General features: G+C 46.1%; 1 protein-coding gene across 1 annotated transcript in view; it reads right to left on the bottom strand.

The window, feature by feature from the left end:
• The window catches only part of gk (glycerol kinase), a 180,921-nt gene that overhangs the window by 136,209 nt on the left and 25,029 nt on the right, over positions 1-19,683 (bottom strand). The window contains exon 4 of the mRNA XM_038802252.1: positions 3,774-3,851. Coding sequence (XP_038658180.1) covers positions 3,774-3,851 — 78 coding nt within the window. The remainder of the gene's footprint in view (positions 1-3,773; positions 3,852-19,683) is intronic.

The following is a 19,683-nucleotide window of genomic DNA, read 5'->3' as shown; positions in this document are numbered from 1 at the left end:
ACAATTCCCCAATTTCACTCAGAAATAGAGGGCACGATTCTCCGCTCCCCACGCCGGGTGGGAGAATCGCGGGAGGGCCGGGCGACTCATTTCACGCCCCCCTGGCGCCCCCCCGCGATTCCCCCACCCCCGCTCGTAAGAATCGCCGCTCGCTGTTTTTCACGCGAATGGCGACTCTCCGACCCAGATGGGCCGAGCGGCCTGCCGTTCGCGACCGTTTCACGACGGCGGCAACCACACCTGGTCGCTGCCGTCGTGAACATGGGCCCCAAAGGCCCGTTTGAAGCTTGTGGGGGGGCGGAGAGGGGAGTGAGCACCACGGCCGTGCTCGGGAGGGGACTGGCCCGTGATCGGTGCCCACCGATCGTCGGGCCGGCATCTCAAAGCGACGCACTCTTTCCCCTCCGCCGTCCCACAAGATCAAACCGCCACGTCTTGCGGGGCAGCGGAGGGGAAGATGGCCACCGCGCATGCGCGTGTTTGAGCCGTCAGCCGTGCATGCGCGGGTTGGAGCCGGCCAACCTGCGCATGCGCGACTGACGTCAAATAGGCGCCGCCGTCGCGTCATTCCTAGACCCCCGGGTGGGGGTGAATACAGTGAGAGGAGCGGCCTCCGAGGCCGTCGTGAAACTCGGCCGAGGTCACGATGGTCTTCCCGATTTTTCCCGGGAGCAGAGAATTCCGCCCAGAATGTCAGTTTAACTTGTTAAAGCTGCAATGTATCAAACTGGACTTGCAAAGGATTTTAATGAACAAACTGCTCCTTAATCCAATAGTTCATATTAAGTCCCATTCATTGGTCATCAGTGCTTGCTGATCTACATTGATTCCTGGTCTGACAACACTGCAAATGTATAACTCTCGCCCTTTTTTCCAAATCCATGCGTTTCGTCATCTCTCCCTGTCTGGACAATCTCCTACAACCACACACGCCTACAAGAAATCTGCACTTCTCCACTTCTAGTTTCTTCCTCAATTTTAATCACTCCATCATCAACAACTATGTCCTCAGGTGCCTCGACTCCAACTCTGGAAGTTCCCTCCCCAAGCCCCTCTGCCTTGCTACTCCTTTCTCTCTCTCCTCCTTTGAACTCCCCTGTAAACATACCACTTTGACTAAATATTTTAGTCATTTCATCTTGCCTAATATCTCCTCATCTGGCTTGATGTCTAATTTTGTGTGATAATGCTCCTGTGAAGCACCTTGGATGTTTTACCAGGTTAAAGCCGCTGCACTTGCTGTTCTCATGTACTAAGTTAGAATTAAAGATGCCAATACCAAGCTAAACCTTAGACAGAAATTCTTCATCTATGTCACCATGCCATCCATAAGCTACTCTGTGCACAGCTCAGTAATAGGAAAATTCATCTACACTGTGGAATTTAATTCACTGTTTAAAATAAAAATAATTAATTATTTTCCCTCTTATATAGTGTTAAGGCTTACTACCTTGGAGCATCAATACATAATGTCACAGATTGGTGAGATAAGAGTTTCCATATGCCAGTCCCAATGTACACAAGCAACAGTAAAAGATCAAAAAATAAGTAAAAATCATCACCAGCAGCATTAAAATAAATGTAATTACAAATAATTATGATCAACTTTTTTGGTCTCTACATCTATTTCTTTTAAACTAATTTACGCAGCATAACATTGGTGGAAATGGTTCAGAGCAAATTATCAAGTTTGAAAGATGAGAATGGAATTGGCACTAACAGCTGAAACAATCTTGGTTCACATTACCAACTGCAGTTAATTCAATTGTCAAGTGTCAAGATAAATATATCAAAGAAAATGTCTTCTAATCTTTTAATTAAAAAATTAGGTCTTCATAATTCATGCAGTTTATTTGATTTGTTCATTTGATGTGTGCCAAATGATCATGATGTGTTTCGAGTGATAAGTTCATTGCATTTCCTAATAATAGCAGGGTATGACAGATCTCATCAGTAATCACTAAATCTGTAACATTTGTCAAGGTTATACAAATAAAATAAGTTAATGTTTAAATCAGCAGTCACAAAAAGTCCCCAAAACATGAAACTCTTTTCCAAAAAAAGGCCAACTTTTCCTTTGAAAAGCAAGTTGGGAATCACGCACTGCCCTGGAGACAGATATTGACCAGAAAATCAAAGTAGAGAACTAACAGCATACGATAAACTGGGAGATGGGTTAGACCCTACCAACTCAAAATATGCAGCGCATATTACCCAATTCTTTTCCTCCAATAAAATGATTCTCTATTTACAAGATACTAAAATTTGCATAACATCATAGACTACACAATGCATGATGGTGATTAATTATCAAACACTCATAAGCAGTTGTCTTTATACTTCTGTTTAAAAACAACTTATTTTTCAAAGATTTCTATTTGTTGGGCTCCTACAAAAGCCCTTGTTTTCAGACAGCCTATGTGAAGAATGCATGCTTAAACTGTGCACTTTTCCAATGCTAACACGATGTGACAAAATCAGTTCCTTGTTAATGGCAGGGAACATTTTATGATCAAGTACGGTCTTGAGAAGCTACAGAAAAAGAGCTAGAAAATTACAATGACACTGTCAGAAATAAAAAAGTGAAGCAGAACCTCTGCCAGTTTTCAGGTATTGGTGTTGACCCTGCCATAATTTGCTGGGTTATCTAACAGACAAATGCGTGCAGGCTATGTAAATACAGCCTCAAACTCCTCTGTTAAGTGGACACTTGGCCGTTTGTGGAAAATAGCAAAGGTGGGAGTTTAGACCTCAAATGAGCAACAAGACTATTTTGAAGTGAAGCAAATTGTAGAGATCATTTAGAAACATGTACCAGATTCCTTATTTTTCTTGAGAAAAAGGTCTGAAAAGTACCTGGAGGGATGATTGGAAATGAGATAGGGCAGTGAAGTGTGTGAGCGTGGAGTTGATTCCTGGAGGAGGGATGTATTCCACCAGCAAGACATAAACTTGCAGCTGTACTGGAGTGAGCAGGGAGCTTGGATGATGAGAATGACAACCATATCAAAGGATGAGGCTGTTCAGTGGTACAGAGCAGAAGGGGCAGCAAGTTTGGAGTCAAGGGTCAGAAACCCAACTAGAAAATGGTAGGCACTTTGAAAAGGAGATGGATGACAGTAGGTGTCACCTCCTAGAACTTCAAGACTTCTTTACAACACAAGGCACCAGAGCAGCCATTTGTTCATTTGGGTGGTCCTCGCATCCTACGTTTGCGTTCCTTCATTCATGTTCTGCTGGAATCAAGCAATTTTGCTTTTTGGTAGTGAGAAGTGGGGACTCTATAAAAGTCTCTGGCCCTCTTAAGCATTTGCATTTGCACTCAAAGCTCTGTGATCCTGATCTGAAAAGAATGAATAGTGGATGAACGTTTACTCACATGGGAGCACTGAGATCGATTTGGGTCCCATGATATTCGCAGTCCTTTCAGGGTTCATTTGGTGGAGATTGCTAGCCAACAACATCTAATAGCTTTGGGGCATCATCTCTCAGTGACTGCAAGATTAAACTGATGTTAAACTGCTGATGCAGTTCCAAAACAAATATCATAGCCAAAGTCCATCTTCATGATATCTCTTCAGTCCCTCGAGTCTCACAATCCCAAGTGCAGGTAAGCACTGCTGGTATGCCTGGCACTCAGGTACCACTTGGTATATAGTAAGTACTCCTGTGAAACCTACTTTTTCTAATATTTGTTTCAGAAATACACAACAACCTCCATTTTAGCAGAGCCCACAATTTTATAATAGGGTAACCAAGTGAAGAAAACTTACAGATTGCATTGTAGAGGGGTAGCCCGGTCTTTTTGTCCCACACAATCGTTGTTTCTCTCTGATTGCAAAGTCCAATTGCTAGAATTTAATAAATTTAAAATGTTAATTTTTTGCTGAAGAAAAATAAGGAATCTTAAACATATTTCAAAATTATCTGTACGTATTTTTAAAACTTTAAAATAATATGTTCATCCTCCGCATTCATTACCAGTGACAGGCAAGGACATCACTCAACTTTCTGCGTCTTCCTATCCTATGCTAATTTAATCATTGCACATACAAACGCAATTCAGCAATGGTCGGCACCATTCATAGGAACGGCAATATGTCATTAAGTTTCTCAAGTCTGTTATGCTGTGCAGTTAGAACATGGCTGATCGATAGGTAATCTGCATATATCTGCCCTTACATTCTTTTGATACTCCATCATGACAAAAAAAATCTCAGAATTACAGAAGTGCTACAGCATAAAAGGAGTCAATTTGGCCATCGTGTCTGCACCAGCTTTCAGAATGAGTGGTGCACCCTGTGCATTGCCCCATCTGCTTCCCATGTCCCTTCACATTCTTCTTTTTCAGATAATAATCCAATTCCCTCGAGTACCTCGATTGAACCGACTACCACTACTCTCAGGCAGTGCATTCTAGATCTTAACCATTCGTTGCGTGAAGATATTTCATGTTTCCATCGAGTAGCTTGTAAAGTACCTTAAATCTCTGCCCTCTCAATCCTTCCACCAGTGAGCACAGTATTTCCCTATCTCCCATGCACAGAAGATAGCTTCTCTTGATCTCTACCCGATTTTCTTTCAAAGGTTCAAATCCCAGCAGATAGCGAAATTTGAATTCAATAAAATTCTGGAGTTAAAGTGTAATGATGACTATGGGCGCGATTCTCCAGCCTCGTTATGCTCTCGCTCAAGCGAAACAAGGCCAGTGAATAGCGGGAGAGGCCTAGAGAGATGGGTAAAGGGTTCGGGCATCAGCTCGCATTGCGGAAGAAAATGACAGAGGCATCATAATGGCTGTACACAAAGGTGTTTAATGTGTTTTACAATCCCCCAATCTCCCGATGGTGCCGGCCTCCCCACCGCACCCCCCCAGCCCCTACCCCTGCTCCTCCACAACATCCCCTTCCCCTGTGCCCTCAGCGATCCTCAACTTGCTTGACCCTCCTAGCTCTGCCGCTATGTTTGGGTGTCTCCCAAGGATGCACATCTGAGGTGGAGGCAGCCAGCTGCTAAGTCTTTCCCGTGGCCTTCGATCCCCCTGGCGGGCATCCTCTGAGGGCCCCGGCGCACTTGTCGGCAGCACATGCACAAACATGCTGCCCTGTCCAGTGTGCGAACTTCAAGACGCAGCCTCATCAGAAGGGTGAAATTCGGGGGGTTTGGTGGCCACCGTAGCCACTCCATGAGACAGGTCTGGGTTGGCACACAGCACACCCCCTCCTGGTCAGTTCCCACAGGGTTGGACGGTGGGGAAGCTGGTATCGAGCCCCAGCTACCCCTACATCATCTGGCTCTACCAGCCCTCGTGGTTCCCCATGGTCTGAACCTTCGGCGATGCCCCTCAGTAACTGGGACGTGCTCTGCAGTGCCCACCTGCAATTCGGACACCCTGCACAGCTTCTCAGCCATTCTCATCTAAGAGCGGGACATGTCCCGCAAATCCTCAACAAGTAAGCCTGGTACTGGATGACATCCCCCAGCAAGTCGAACATTCCGCTGAAACATTCACTCATGGCCATCACTGACTGCGTGACGTAGTCTATGGATTAACATTGTGTATTTACGTTTCCATTATGTTTTTGTTCCGTGTATGGAATGATCTGTCTAAACTGTCTATTGCAGAACAATACTTTTCACTGTAACCTCGGTACACGTGAAAGCAAACAAATCCAATCTAATCCAATTCAAGCCTTGGACACCTTCACTAAAGGGCCGTTGTCGTGCATCAGGCTTGCCACTGCGGTCGCCACCCTAGCAGTGTTGGCCTCGCTGCTACGCATTGCCAGCGCCTGTAGCCTCCGGAACTCCGCAAATCAGCTATGGATCTGCTGGAGTAATGCTGACATCTCCCTCTGAATGTCCTGGCCGCATGCTATTGTCTCCATCAGCTCCGAGTACCTCTATACCACAGGCTCAGCATCAGACTAGGTCCCGATTGAGTCCTGGGATCCAGCAGCCCTCTGACTGCTCTCGCCTGGGCGTTCCTGTCTCCACCTGATGTGCATCATCAGCAGTGTGGTGCTCATCAGATTGTGCCCCAGAAGCCTGTCCACTAACATTTCCCACCGAGGTGTGTGTATCTGCACTGGTGGAGGGTGGGGATGACATCTGTGCCATGACTAACGGTTGTATTCTCAGAGCTCTCCTCCAAGGTATTCTCCTTGAAGTCAGGAAAGGGAAATGCCCGGGATGGGCCAGCGCATTGGGAGAATGGGCACGTGTTCAGTGGGAGGGATGGTTCAGTCAGTAAGGCAATAACTCATGTTTTACAGGTCCTCCTGGTGGAGCCTGGCGGTTCCTCACCTCTGCAGCATCTGCCAGCCTTCGCATGGGTGACTGCCCTGTCCTTGGCCACCCCAGTCACCTCCAGGGAACATTCCTCAAAGGAGATGAGGATTCTTAAGTCCGGCACCCCTCCGCCAGTCCGGGCCATCTCCTGATGATTATGGGAGAGCTTTTCCAGAAGAGACACAGAGGGGGCATTGTTAGCCACATGCATGGTTCACAATGGTGGGACGGGGTGAGTGAAGGGTGGGTTGAAAGGGGAGGGGGTGGGGGGGGGAGGTTTGAGGTCTACTCACCGGTGTAGGTCATTGACCTTATGGCACTGAAGGCCAGTCATCCTGGTCACACTTCCTGAGCTCACAGCTCTGCCACCTCATCCCAGGCACCACCGGCTGCCTTGTGGCCGACTCTCCTGGATCCTTGGGGAACAGGACAACCCTCCTGGCCTCCACTGCATCAAGGAGCCTTCCTAGGTCAGCTTCCCTGAATCTTGCGGCTGGTCTCCTCGGCGCCATTGTTGTGAGCTGGCTGGGGTTGGCTGAACAAGTGCAATTTATGTGCTGCTCGACCTCGTTAGCAGGGGGCTAGCGAGCGTGGTCCAGGCGAATCAGCTGGTGAGCCTTCATTTGCGGCGAGAAGCCAGTGAGGCCTCATAAAGTGGACCAATTAACGTTGAATTGCGTTGGTGGCCTCGCAGCAATTCCTACTTGCTCCCACACTTTGAAATCTTTCCAGAGAATCACGCCCAATTAAACCATTAGCATTAATGTCCTTTACGGTCCTTACCTTGTGTGGCCTACATGTAACTCCAGATCTACAGCAATATAATTAACTCTTAAAATATCCTCTGAAATGGCCTAGCAAGCCACTCAGTTCAAGGGCAATTTGGGATAAAGTCATAAGATAAAGGAGCAGAATTAGGCCATTCAGCCCATTGAGTCTGTTCCGCCATTTGATCATGACTGTTTCTCATCCTTATTCTCCTACCTTTTCCCCGGAATCCCCGATTCCCTTATTAATCAAGAACCTATCCGACTTAAAAGACACTCAACGACTTGGCCTATACAGCCTTCTGCGGCAAGGAGTTCCTCAGATTTACCACCCTCTTGTGGTGATATGCCTGAAAGCAGTAAGACACCCATGTGGTCTCAAGACAGTGGTTATGTGACAAGGCACTCCAATATAAGTAGGGGCATATCCGGTCAGCAGCAGATGGTTATAAGACATACAAAAAGACAGACGCACATGGGGCAGTTCCAGAGAAGTACACAGAAACTCCATGATAACCTGCTCTGTAACACGTGTGATTCAATAACGATCCTGGTTTGAACAAGTCTCAAGTCGTTTGGTAGATTCCGTGCTAAACATTGAACACAACACGGTACAAGAGTGCTGAAGATTTGAAGATAAGACAGAACAAGCTCCAAAATGGGGAAAACCTCAAACATGGCAAAGGAACTCCGACACTTCATGGAACAGATGGGAGCGGAGGGTCACCACCCAGGGAAGATGGAGTTGTCCTTCTTCTCCCCAGTACACAACTTATGCACCAGAATTGACTTCTTTGTGGTGAGGAAAACGGTGCTAGACCGTAGAGCTCCTGGCGGAGAGGAAAGAGCGACAAAGGAATTTCGATCTGATCTCCACCAGCAACAGTAAGAAGTCTTACAACACCAGGTTAAAGTCCAACAGGTTTGTTTCAAACACTAGCTTTCGGAACACTGCTCCTTCCTCAGGTGAATCTGATTCAAAAACGTCCTACGAAAGGAGATAAGGACGTACCCACAACCGCCACGACAGACATTACTGAACGAGTTACTGGACGCAAACATCTTAGATAAAGGGAACTGTAGCGACATGTATGAGCGACTGGTAGAAAAGACCGACACCGTACTGGACGCAACAAGAAAGAAATGGGAGGAAGACCTGGGGATTGAGATAGGGTGGGGACTCTGGAGCGAAGCACTGCATAGGGTCAATTCCACCTCCACGTGCGCAAGGCTCAGCCTGACGCAACTTAAAGTGGTACATAGAGTACACTTAACAAGAACCCAAATGAGTAGGTTCTTCCCAGAGGTGGAGGATAGATGTGAACGGTGCCAAGGAGGCCCAGCCAACCACACCCACATGTTCTGGACTTGACCCAGACTTGCGGGGTACTTCTTTAAGGCAATGTCCAAAGTGGTGAGGATGAGGGTGCAGCCGTGCCCGAAAGTGGCGGTCTTCGAGGTATCAGACCAGCCAGATCTTGTAGCCACCGAAGCTGGCCACTTCCAGACATAAAATGGAACATTGAGTTGCATGCAGGGAAAATTGGACAATGACAGAGAGGCAAGCAGGTTGCAGAACCCTCTCTGTGGATTCTGTCTGTGACGAACAGCCCCGTTATTGGGGAAATTCAAATCAATCGTTTGGGAAGAGACCCAATCGATTGCAAGTTTATAGAGGGTCCGCCCAGATGGGCGCAAAACCCAAAACAGTATAAGACAGAGACCCCGACCCCAGCTCTCTCTCTTAGCCGGCCCTCCCAGCCTTTGCAGCAGCTCTCCAGGAACTTGGACGTGAGAAGGAGAGGCCTGGCCAATTGCTACACCGACAAGTAAGTGTCATACAACGCACGCTACGAGAGTAAACACTCCTGACCCCTTTAGTCGACACCAACTGGAAGCCTGCGGATCCAGGACAAAACAAGAGGCCATTGTTCCCTGATCTGGCAGTTCCTTTATTCCAGATAAGTATTGGCCTAGTAGTGGTAGGAACAGTTTAGTCTCAGTATTATATGCATGAGTACTAAATAACTGTGTAATAATAAACGTGTCTTGTTTGAACTTACTAACTGGTGTATTGAGTCATTGATCTGAACTTGAACTTGAATCTTGTGGCGGTATCATAAAGATACCTGGCGACTCTAGAGTTTTGGAATAAAACAGAGCCAATAGAGTGCAAAGCACACTCACCCAGAACGAGCAACAATCTATTCCTGGGGAGGAGCGCGGACGCCCTTGCCTTTGTCTCCCTGATCGCCCGCCGTAGAATCCTGGTCCATTGACGGTCAGCAGCACCACCAAAAACTGCAGACTGGATGTCCGACCTCTCAGAATCTTTCCAATAAACTGTAAATATACTTTGTTCAAAAACTCGATAAAAAAACATTTATATAAAAAATGACGGCAGTAGCAAAAGTTAAAATTCGGCGGACAGACTGATCCGGTGACTCAACGCACGAGAAGACACGGAAGCACGAGATGGAAGGACTGAAAGCCCCCCACCAGCTTCAGATATCCGGTAATGTAGACAAAAACTGGCGGCCCTTCAAGCACCAATTTAACCTCTATCTTTCGGCCCTAGGCCTGCAGGCACAGCCTGACGAAAGGCGAGCAATATTGCTGCTAACGGTGGCAGGTCCACAAGTAATTGAACTGTATAATACATTTGAATTCGAAGGATACCAAGAGATACAATGAAGTCATTCGTACTTTGATCGGCATTGTTCCCCCAAAAAGAATGAGACATTTGAGAGATGCACGTTCTGTACTAGCACCCAAAAACCTGGTGAATCGTTCGATAGTTTTGTCACGGACTTGAGGCCGAAGGTCCAGTCATGTAACTTCAGTGGCCTGAAATCTTTGTTCATCCGTGATCAAATTGTTTTTGGTGTGACTAACGATAAGCTCCATGAAAGCTTGCTGCGGGAACATTTGGTGCTGGAACAAGCAATAAAGATTTGTCAGGAAAGCAAGGTTGCTGCACAGCAAATCAGCACACTCGGCTCAAAATATTTTGGCGCGAACTCAGAGGAAGCTGCCATCGCCACTAGTTCCATGACGCACGTCATGAAGAAACGTAGTCGAAGTGCAGGCTGCCTTTTTAAGTGGCCGACAGGAGCCGCCGCCTGCCATCTTGAGTCAAACGTGTGGCACTCAACATGGCCCACAGCAATGTCCGACCTTTGGAAAAGTCTGTTCCAATTGCAGCCGCATTGGGCATTTTGCAAATCAGTGTTTTGCGCGTCCTAAAATGGGCAACATAAGGTCAGTTAATGTGGATGATGAGATAAATACCAAACAGTTTTTCATCAATCTCATCACAACCAAAGACCCGATGGGTCCGTTAAAAAATGATGAAAACACAATTTCAAATACAAACGTGGCTAGCAAGAACTCTCCATAAACCATCAATACTAGGAGGAAATCAATGGTGTTCCTGAACAACTCATTATTACAATGCAACTTTGATACTAAAATGAGGCATAACTTTCTCAGTTGGTCTGCGTTGCACAAGCTGAACTCGCAGCTGAAAATCGCTGATCGGCCTGGGCTGCTCATGTACGACGGAACTAAAACACTGGAGACTTATAGTGCATGTGAACTTGAGCTCTCCGTAGATGACAAGGTACAAGTTACTGTTTCATATTGTTGATATGGACATTAAGTCTGTCATAGGAGCCGATTCATGTGAATCCATGAACTTAGTTGAGCGACTTTATGTCCCAGACGACAGATGGCCAGCTGAATATTACAGATCCCTACAAGATATTAGAGTGTGCACGTTTGATGTGGATTCAGAAGAAATCCAAAGAGATAGAACAGCCAGCAAGTATTCCGCAATTCTGGTTGACAGTCTTCGAGAACGTGCATGTGCTCACTGGCATGATACAGGAGCTTGATGAGCCTGTATTAAAGCATCTGCAAGATGTGAATGTTAAATGAACAGAGCATGAGAAGCCATGGAGCTTCACTGTGGAGTTTAAGTTCAAGCCCGATGAGTACTTCACAAATTAGATATCACGAAAGTATATCAGCTGGATTCACGGCTGCTTGAATCATTCTTTGCTGAACCAGAGAGTACACAGGTTGTAAGATCGACTGGCGAGAGGGCAGAAATGTAACGTGGTAAACAATTCAAACTAATCTGAAACACAAAGGCCGAAACCCGTGCAGAACAGTTACGAAAACTATATCAAATGAGTCGTCTTTCATTTCTTCAGTCCTCCTGAAATTCAACAGAGTCAGACTTTGTTAAGTCAAAGCTCGGCAGCCAAACTCAATGCTGACTTTGAACTTGGTGGACTCCTGCATGAACACATAATTCCGTGTGCAATGTTGTATTTTACAGGTAACATCATTGCAGACGATGCTGAATCCAATGATGAGTACTATGAATATATGTTTGAAGACTCTGAAGAGGATGCAGACAGTTATGGCATGGAAAGTGAAGCAGATGAAGACCAGTATGAATTGCTTGTAGATCTTTTTCACAGGAGCAAAGACAGGCTCAATGATAAGGCTCAAGAAGCGTTCCTCCGGTGATTTGGATGAAATGACCAGGTGGCCACGGGGGACACCCGGACCACGCTGGACACCGAGAAGAACGGGAGCTTGGAGATGGCGCACTCAAAAATAAAATATGCAATAAAAGCTGCTGATACCACGGAGAACCAGCCACTGACCAAGCTAGAAACATCAGATATTGTCCCAATATTAGAGAAACTTGCTCCAGAGGTACTCGGTGACTCGTTCCAGGCCTTTGAAACGATTCTGCAGTCGATTCCCAGATCGTCTAGAACACTGAGGCTGAGTGGGAAGACATTGATGATACGGACGATGACAGCAACTCTGATGATGAAGAGTTTGACAACTCCAAGAGTGAAACAGCAGAGATCCTTGAGGACACGGAGGATGAATGGGAAGACATCAATGAATATAATGACAACAACTCTATGTGTGATTGACAACTCCCGAGTGTGAAACAGAGGAGGAGCTGATGACAACCTCGCTATGCAGCTCAACGGATCACTCATACATTCTCAAACAAGTCTAAGATGACCCAATGCCTGCAACATCATGACCAGAGAGCATCGTAATTCTAGTGAAGAAGAGCTCCAGCCAGCCAAGAAGGGGCGGCACCTGTTGCCGCAGATCCAACCTCCACCCAGGCACCAGAAAGCAATGCACTCCAACATTCCGTTGAGGCCGCAGAAGTGGGTGTGGTCAAACAACCCACTGATGACTCGTCAGCGCCTCAGGATCCAACCGATACTCCTCAGACATCCGAGCACAGGGTGTAGACCAATACTGAACCAGAGGCTCCCAAACCTCAAGTCAAGAGACTTTGTCAACCCAACGTCAGAACAAGAAGAGGAGAAGTCTGGGAGAGCTTGCTCATCCCACTGACAAAATTAAAAAAGGAAACGATGAGGTCATGATTGACAAACCAGAAACAAAGAAGCAGCAAACAGCGTCGTGGCAATAAGAGGAAAAGAAAGAAGCTGGCGATGTTAGCGTGGCAATCAAGGATGCATACCTTCCAAAGGCACAGAGCAAAGAGGAGACAAAGTAAGAGGCCAGCACGTAAACCAGTGTTCGAAAAGGCTGGCAAACGCCAAATGATCACAGCGGTGATCACGTGAGGGAGGCACAATGACCTGTGCGAAAGAGACGGACACTGGCCAGGCGTATCATGTTCATGAACGCCCTAGTTAAACATATTCACAGTGTTGAGACATATCATGAATGTTAAAACAGCAATGATGGTTGTAAACAAATGTTAATGTTTTCTGAGGAAGGGGGGTGTGGTTATATGCCTGTAAGCAATATCACAGATGGCTGGTGGTGCAATCTCCAACCGGCAGGTGTGGTAAAGACACACAATGCAGTCTCAAGATAGTGGTCACATGACAAGGCACTCCAATATAAGTGGGGGCACATACAGTCATCGGCAGATGGTTATAAGATGTACAAGAGGACAGACGTGCAGTTCCAGAGGAGTACAAAGAAACTCCATGCTAACATGCTCTGTAACCGATCATTATCTTACCACGTGTGATTCAATAAAGATCCTGATTTGGACAAGTCTCTTGGTAGATTCCTTGCTAGATTCGAACACAACATCTTTCGCTGAAGAAATTCCTCCTCATCTCAGTTTTAAACGATTCTCCTTTCAGTCTGAGGAGCCCTCGGCTTCTAGTTGCTCCTGCTAATGGAAACATCTTCACGTCTACTCTATCTAGGTCTCTCAGTATTCTGCAGGTTTCAACGAGATTCCCCCTCATCCTTTTAAAATCCATCAAGTACAGATCCAGAGTCCTTAACTGCTCCTCATTTGACAAGCCCTTCATCCATGGGATCATTCTTGTGAACTTCCCCTGGACCCCTTAGATAACGGGCCCAAAACTGCTCACAATATTCCAAATGGGGTCTGAGCAGAGCCTTATACAGCCTCAGCAGTACGTACCTGCTCTTGTATTCTAGCCCTCTTAAATGAATGCTGATATTTCATTTGCCTTCCCAACTGCCAACTGAATCTGCACGTTAACCTTGAGAATCTTGAATTAGCTCCCCTAAGTCCCTTTTGTGCATCAGATTTCTGAAGCCTTTCCCCATTTAGAAAATAGTCCATGCCTCTATTCTTCCTGCACACTGTATTCCATCTGCCACTTATTTGTCCAAACCCCTAGCCTGTCCAAGTCCTTTTCCAGCCTCTCCGCTTCTTCCACAAGACCATAAGACATAGCAGATTAGGCCACTCGGCCCGCTTCTTCCATAAGACATAGGAGCAGAATTAGGCCACTCGACCCTTCGAGTCTGCTCCAGCATTTAACCATGGCTGATATTTTTCTCATCCACATCCTCCTGCCTTTTCCCCATAACCCCTGAACCCCTTATTAATCAACCTGTCCCTCTACGTATCTTTGTATCAGCTGCAAACTCAGCAACAATGCCCTCAGTTAGTTATTCCAGATCGTCAATGTATATCATGAATAGCTGTCGTCCCAACACTGATCCCTGCGGAACACCATCAGTCACTAGCTGTCATCCTGAAAAAGACTCTTTATCCCCACTCTTTGCGTTCTACCAGTCAGCCAATCCTCTATCCATGCCAGTATCTTGTCCCTAACACCATGGGCTCTTATCTTATGTAGCAACTTGTCAAAGGCCTTCTGGAAATCCAAGTAGATCACGTCCATCGGTTCCCCTTTGTCTAACTTCATGGTTACCTCCTCAAAGAATTCCAGCAGATTTGCAGGCACAACCTCCCTTGACAAAGCCATGCTGACTAGCCATATTTTACCATGCATTTCCAAGTGCTCCACAATATCATCCTTAATAATGGATTCTAAAACCTTACCAACGACTGAAGTCAGGCTAACCAGCCTAGAATTTTGTGTCTTCTGTCTTCCTCCCTTCTTAAACAGGGGTGTTACATTAGTGAATTTCCAGACCTCTGGGACCTTCCCTGACTCCAGTGATTCCTGAAAGATCACCGACAATGCCTCTACAATCTCCTCAGCTATCTTCTATAAAACCCTGGGGTGTAGTCCATCTGGTCTGGATGAATTATCCACCTTCAGACCTTTCAGCTTCCCCAGCACCTTCTCCTTCGTGATGGCCATTACACTCACCTCTGCCCCCAGATTCTGAAGTTCTGGTATGCCACTGGTGTCTTCCATCGTGAACACTGATGCAAAGTACCTATTCAATTCCTTCGCCATTTCTTTGTTCCCCATTATTACTTCTCCACCCTCATTTTCCTGTTGTCTAATGTCCATTTTTGCCTCTCTTTTATCTTTTATAGAATCAATAAACCTCTGGCAATCTTCTTTTATATTACTAGCTAGCTTCCACATATTTCATTTTCCCCCTCGTTATTGCTTTTTTAGTTGTCTGCTTGTTTTTAAAGGCTTCCCAATCTTCTGGCTTCCCACTAATAATCGTCACAATGTATGCTTTTATGCTGTCCCTGACTTTGCTCATCCTCCCCTTAGCACTTTTCCTCCTCCTTGGGACGATTTTCTGTGCGGCTCCTAAATAAATTCCCCAAACGCCTGCCATTGCGTACCTTCCCTACTAGGCAGTGCTGGCCAGCTCCTACCTTATGTCTTTGTAGTTACCATTGTAATACCATTACATCCGATTCCAGCTTCTCCCTCAAACAATAGGGTAAATTCTATCATATCGTGGTCACTGCACCCGAAGGGTTCCTTCACTTTGCATTCCCTGATCAAGTCTGCCTTATTACACATCACCATATCCAGAATTGCCTGATTTTCCCAGTCCACTTGCACATTGAAGTCCCCCATGATTATTGTGTTTCATATATGCTTTTTCTATCTCCGGATTTATTTTCTGCCCCACATCCTGACTATTGCTCGGGGGCCTTTAGGCCCATTGGGGTCTTTTTTCCTTTGGGATTCCTCAACACTACCCACACAGATTCTAAGCCTTCCGATCTTATATGGCTTCTTGCTTTCGATTTAATTTAATTTCTTACCAACGAGACAACCCAGCCACCTCTGCCCATCTGCCTGTCCTTTTGATAGGACACATATTCTTGGATATTTAGATCCCAACCCTGATCCCATTGCAACCATGCCTCTGTGATGTCCACATCATACCTGCCAATTTCAACGTGCACTACAATCTCATTGACCTTGTTTCATATACTGCACGCATTTAGGTAAAACGCCCTCAATCCTGCATTGATTTCCCCCCTTCACACAGTTGTACCCTTATCTGCAGTGTCTGAAGTTCTATTCCTGCCACTTTTCATAATCTCTGTTCTATTATTCTGGAAACGAAACTAACCATTCTTCTTGAGAGCCAATGACACCCAATGACACCCACATCCCTCACGGTAGCATGGTGGTTAGCATCAATGCTTCACAGCTCCAGGGTCCCTGGTTCGATTCCCGGCTGGGTCACTGTCTGTGTGGAGTCTGCACGTCCTCCCCGTGTGTGCGTGGGTTTCCTCCGGGTGCTCCGGTTTCCTCCCACAGTCCAAAGGTGTGCGGGTTAGGTGGATTGGCCATGCTAAATTGCCCGTAGTGTAAGGTTAATAGGGGGATTGTTCGGTTACGGGTATACGGGTTACGTGGGTTTAAGTAGGGTGATCATTGCTCGGCACAACATCGAGGGCCGAAGGGCCTGTTCTGTGCTGTACTGTTCAAAAAAAAAAGTTGGGCGTGGGATTCTGTCCCACCGCACCCATTTTCTGGAGTGGTGCGCCTTTACTGGCAGCGGGATCCTCTGTCCCGCCAGCCGGCCGATGGGGTTTCCCCATTGTGGGCACCCCCACGCCATCGGGATGGCAAAACGGAGGATCACGCCAACGGAGAATCCAGCCCTAGATGTTTGTACCATCCATGTTTATGGTAACCAAGATTTTGATTGCATCTAACTTGCAATATGAAAAGGTTCGCCCCACCAAAGGAATGAATTATTACAGTGGGTGACAATGGCACAGGTTTTGAGTCACTGTTAATTATATATCAATTTAATATCTGATATTTTGTTACACAATCCTTAATGAAGTGTGCCCAATTTGGGATCAGAAACATGAGGAATTTCCCAAATATTTTTCAGGTCACTATATTCCATGGAATAATGGATTGTTCCAATTTTTATGTCACACACGGTCAGATTGTTCAAAATTGATTTTGAAGGAAGCAATATGAATTATTTTTATTAGTTCATGGGACATGGATATCACTGGTAAAGTTAGTATTTTTTGCCCATCCCGAGATGCCCTCGAGAAGATGGTGATAAGCCACCAGTCCATCTGGTGTAGGTATACCCAGTGCTGTTAGGTGAGTTCCAGGATGGAGACGCAGTTACAGCGAAAAAATAGTGATATATTTCCAAGTCTGGCAAATGACTCAGGGAAATTTGGGAGGTAGTGGTGTTCCTATGCACCTGCTGCTTTTGTTTTTCTAGGTGGTAAAGTTTGCGGGTTTGGAAGGTTCTGCAATGGAGCTCTAGCAAGTTGTTGCAGTGCAACTGTAGACGGTACACATTCCTGAGACTGCACCACTGGTGGAGGACTGGACTGAATAAGTGCATGGAGTGCCAATCAAGTAAGCTAATTTGTCCGGATTTTGTCGAGCTCACCCAGGCAAATGGGATTCCATTGCTTGTGTAATGGTGGACAGGCTTTGCAGAGTCAGGAGCTAAGTTGCTTGTCACAGCATTCACAGAATCTGACCTGCTCTTGGAGCCAAAGTATTTATGTGGCTGATCCAGTTAAGCTTCTTGTCAATTATAAACCCCCCAGGATGTTGATGGTGTTGGTTTCAGCAGTGGTAATGCCACTGAAAGTAAACAGCAGATGGATATATTCTCTCTTGGTGAAGATGGCCATTGCCTGGTACACGTGTCGCATGAATGTTACTCATGGAACACACTTATTTTCTAAGTTTATTCAGTTTTTCTGCAATCAAAGCATACTTATTGAAGGAAATCAGCTATTTCTGATAGGTAAAAGGCCATTTTAATGTAAATATTAAAGCCCAGTCTTTAATACTCATTTTAAAATAAGGATTTTAGTATTCATAACCTTAGGTCATGACAAAACACATAACTTAAACAGAGGTACAAAGCTTCACACATCCGCAAACTAATTGAAGACAAAAACAAAATTTTTACTGACAGTATGAATGGACTATAGTTGTAATGAACAGATTTCAAAGTAAGTTTCATATTAAGAAATGGGCCGTACCAGTAATTAAGATCAAGGTCGAAATAAGCACCATAGCAATATGAAGCCACCATTGTTCAGAATATGGATAAAGTGAAAGTCAGCAGAAAACCAGTAAGAACCAGACTTGATTACAGCACAAAATCACATTCCATAGCACACACAAATATTCAAACATGAAACATTTAAAACTTATTGGTGATTGACAACTAACCACCCAACCAAATATATTTGGAACCCATCCAAGCCAATCAGCACATTGAAGGGGTAAGGACAGATGGAGTTAGACTGATAACATTCTCCTTAAATATAGAAGTTCAGGAAGCCATTTTCCATTCAGGATCACTCTCTAATTTGATCTAACTACTTGCTATCCTTATTTTCGTATTTTCACTTTTCTTTAACTCTTGAAGTTCGCGCAAGCTGTTTTGCTTTAAGCAAGAAACCATTTCTGTATTATTTTTGAATATTAAAATTGTTTTACAAATTACTTCTCTTTAAGTCTTTTGCTGGCAAGGCTTTATTGAGAATAGTTTGCAGTTTCTCTCACTTGTAATGAGTAGAGGCAATAAAAAATTCTTGCTTGCATCCGAGAAGTGTAACTCAAATTACTACCGAGTTTTAAAGTGTAAGCGAGGCTGCACTTGAACCGCATGGTACATCGCTACACTTGTATTAATTAGTTTTTCCCGAAGATGGTAATAAATCACATGGGCCATAATTTCCACTTATTACCACTTCATAACCACTTACCCTGCACTAAAATTCTAAGGGCGGAATTCTCCGCAGGGGGCCGAATTTGTGAAGGCCGAGGTTCACGACGGCCTCGAAGCCCGCTCCCCGCACCTAATTCACCCCCACCCGGGGGGCTAGGAGCGGGCCTCTGCCTTTCTCGGCAGTGACCTCGTCACGTCGAGACTGTGAAGTCATGCGCGGGTTGCCGGGTCCAACCCGCGCATGCGCGGATGACTTCATTGCGCAGATGGCACGAACCCGCGCATGCGCGGTGGCCGTCTTTCTCCTCAGCCGCCCGGCAAGACGTGGCAGCTTGATCTTGCCGGGCGGCGGAGGGGAAAGAGTGCATCCGTTTTGGACGCTGGCCCGACGATCGGTGGGCACCAATCGCGGGCCTGTCCCCTCCCGAGCACAGTTGTGGTGCTCCCATGCCAATCGGGCCCCTAGATGCCCCAAACGGGGACCTGGCGCCCGTTTCACGAATGCAGCGACCAAGTGGGGTTGCTGCCGTGGTGAAACGGGCGTGAAGGGCCGGCCGCTCGGCCCATCGGGCTTGGTGAATCGCCGTGACGAACGGCGAGCGGCGATTTTTCCGAGTTGGGGGGGGGGGGGGGGAGAGAATCGCTGGGGGCGCCATGGGGGCGTAGAAAATGTCGGGAGGCCCTCCCACGATTCCCCCACGCCACGTGGGGAGCGGAGAATTCCGCACTAAGTGTCTGTCTTGCTTAACCTTCCTGATTCAGGCTGTTTGAGATTCAGGCAGTGCAGCACATCCTGGCTCCAGGACCAAAGTCCAAACAGAATGAAGGAGGTCACAGTCCCCTTTTTATTTTTACAACACTAGCTGCCATGAAGTAGGTGAGTGTAAAGGTCCCTTTGGAACTAACAGGCCAGGAAGAAGGTAAAGTTAAGTCGATGGCATTTGGGAGTTGGATTGGGGGATCCGCTGAGCAGATTTGAAGGGGAGGAGGGGGGATATAGTTGCGCTGAAGTTAGGAGTGCTTTTACTTATTATAACTCCTTCAGAGTAACTATGAATGTGACACTGGCAGAACCATCCAAAGTTAGTAATTTAAATCACTGTTGGATGGTCTGCAGTACAGTCACATTGTTTTTGTTTGATGGTTTTCAGCACAGCCAAATTGTCCGTTCAAAGTTAGCGCTTCTGGACAATTGATGAGTAAACCA

This window comes from Scyliorhinus canicula, chromosome 7, assembly GCF_902713615.1.
Source record: "Scyliorhinus canicula chromosome 7, sScyCan1.1, whole genome shotgun sequence".
In the NCBI taxonomy this organism is placed as follows: Eukaryota; Metazoa; Chordata; class Chondrichthyes; order Carcharhiniformes; family Scyliorhinidae; genus Scyliorhinus; species Scyliorhinus canicula.
The sequence above is the reverse complement of the archived record's forward strand: the minus strand, read 5'-3'. Positions and strand labels throughout refer to the sequence as shown.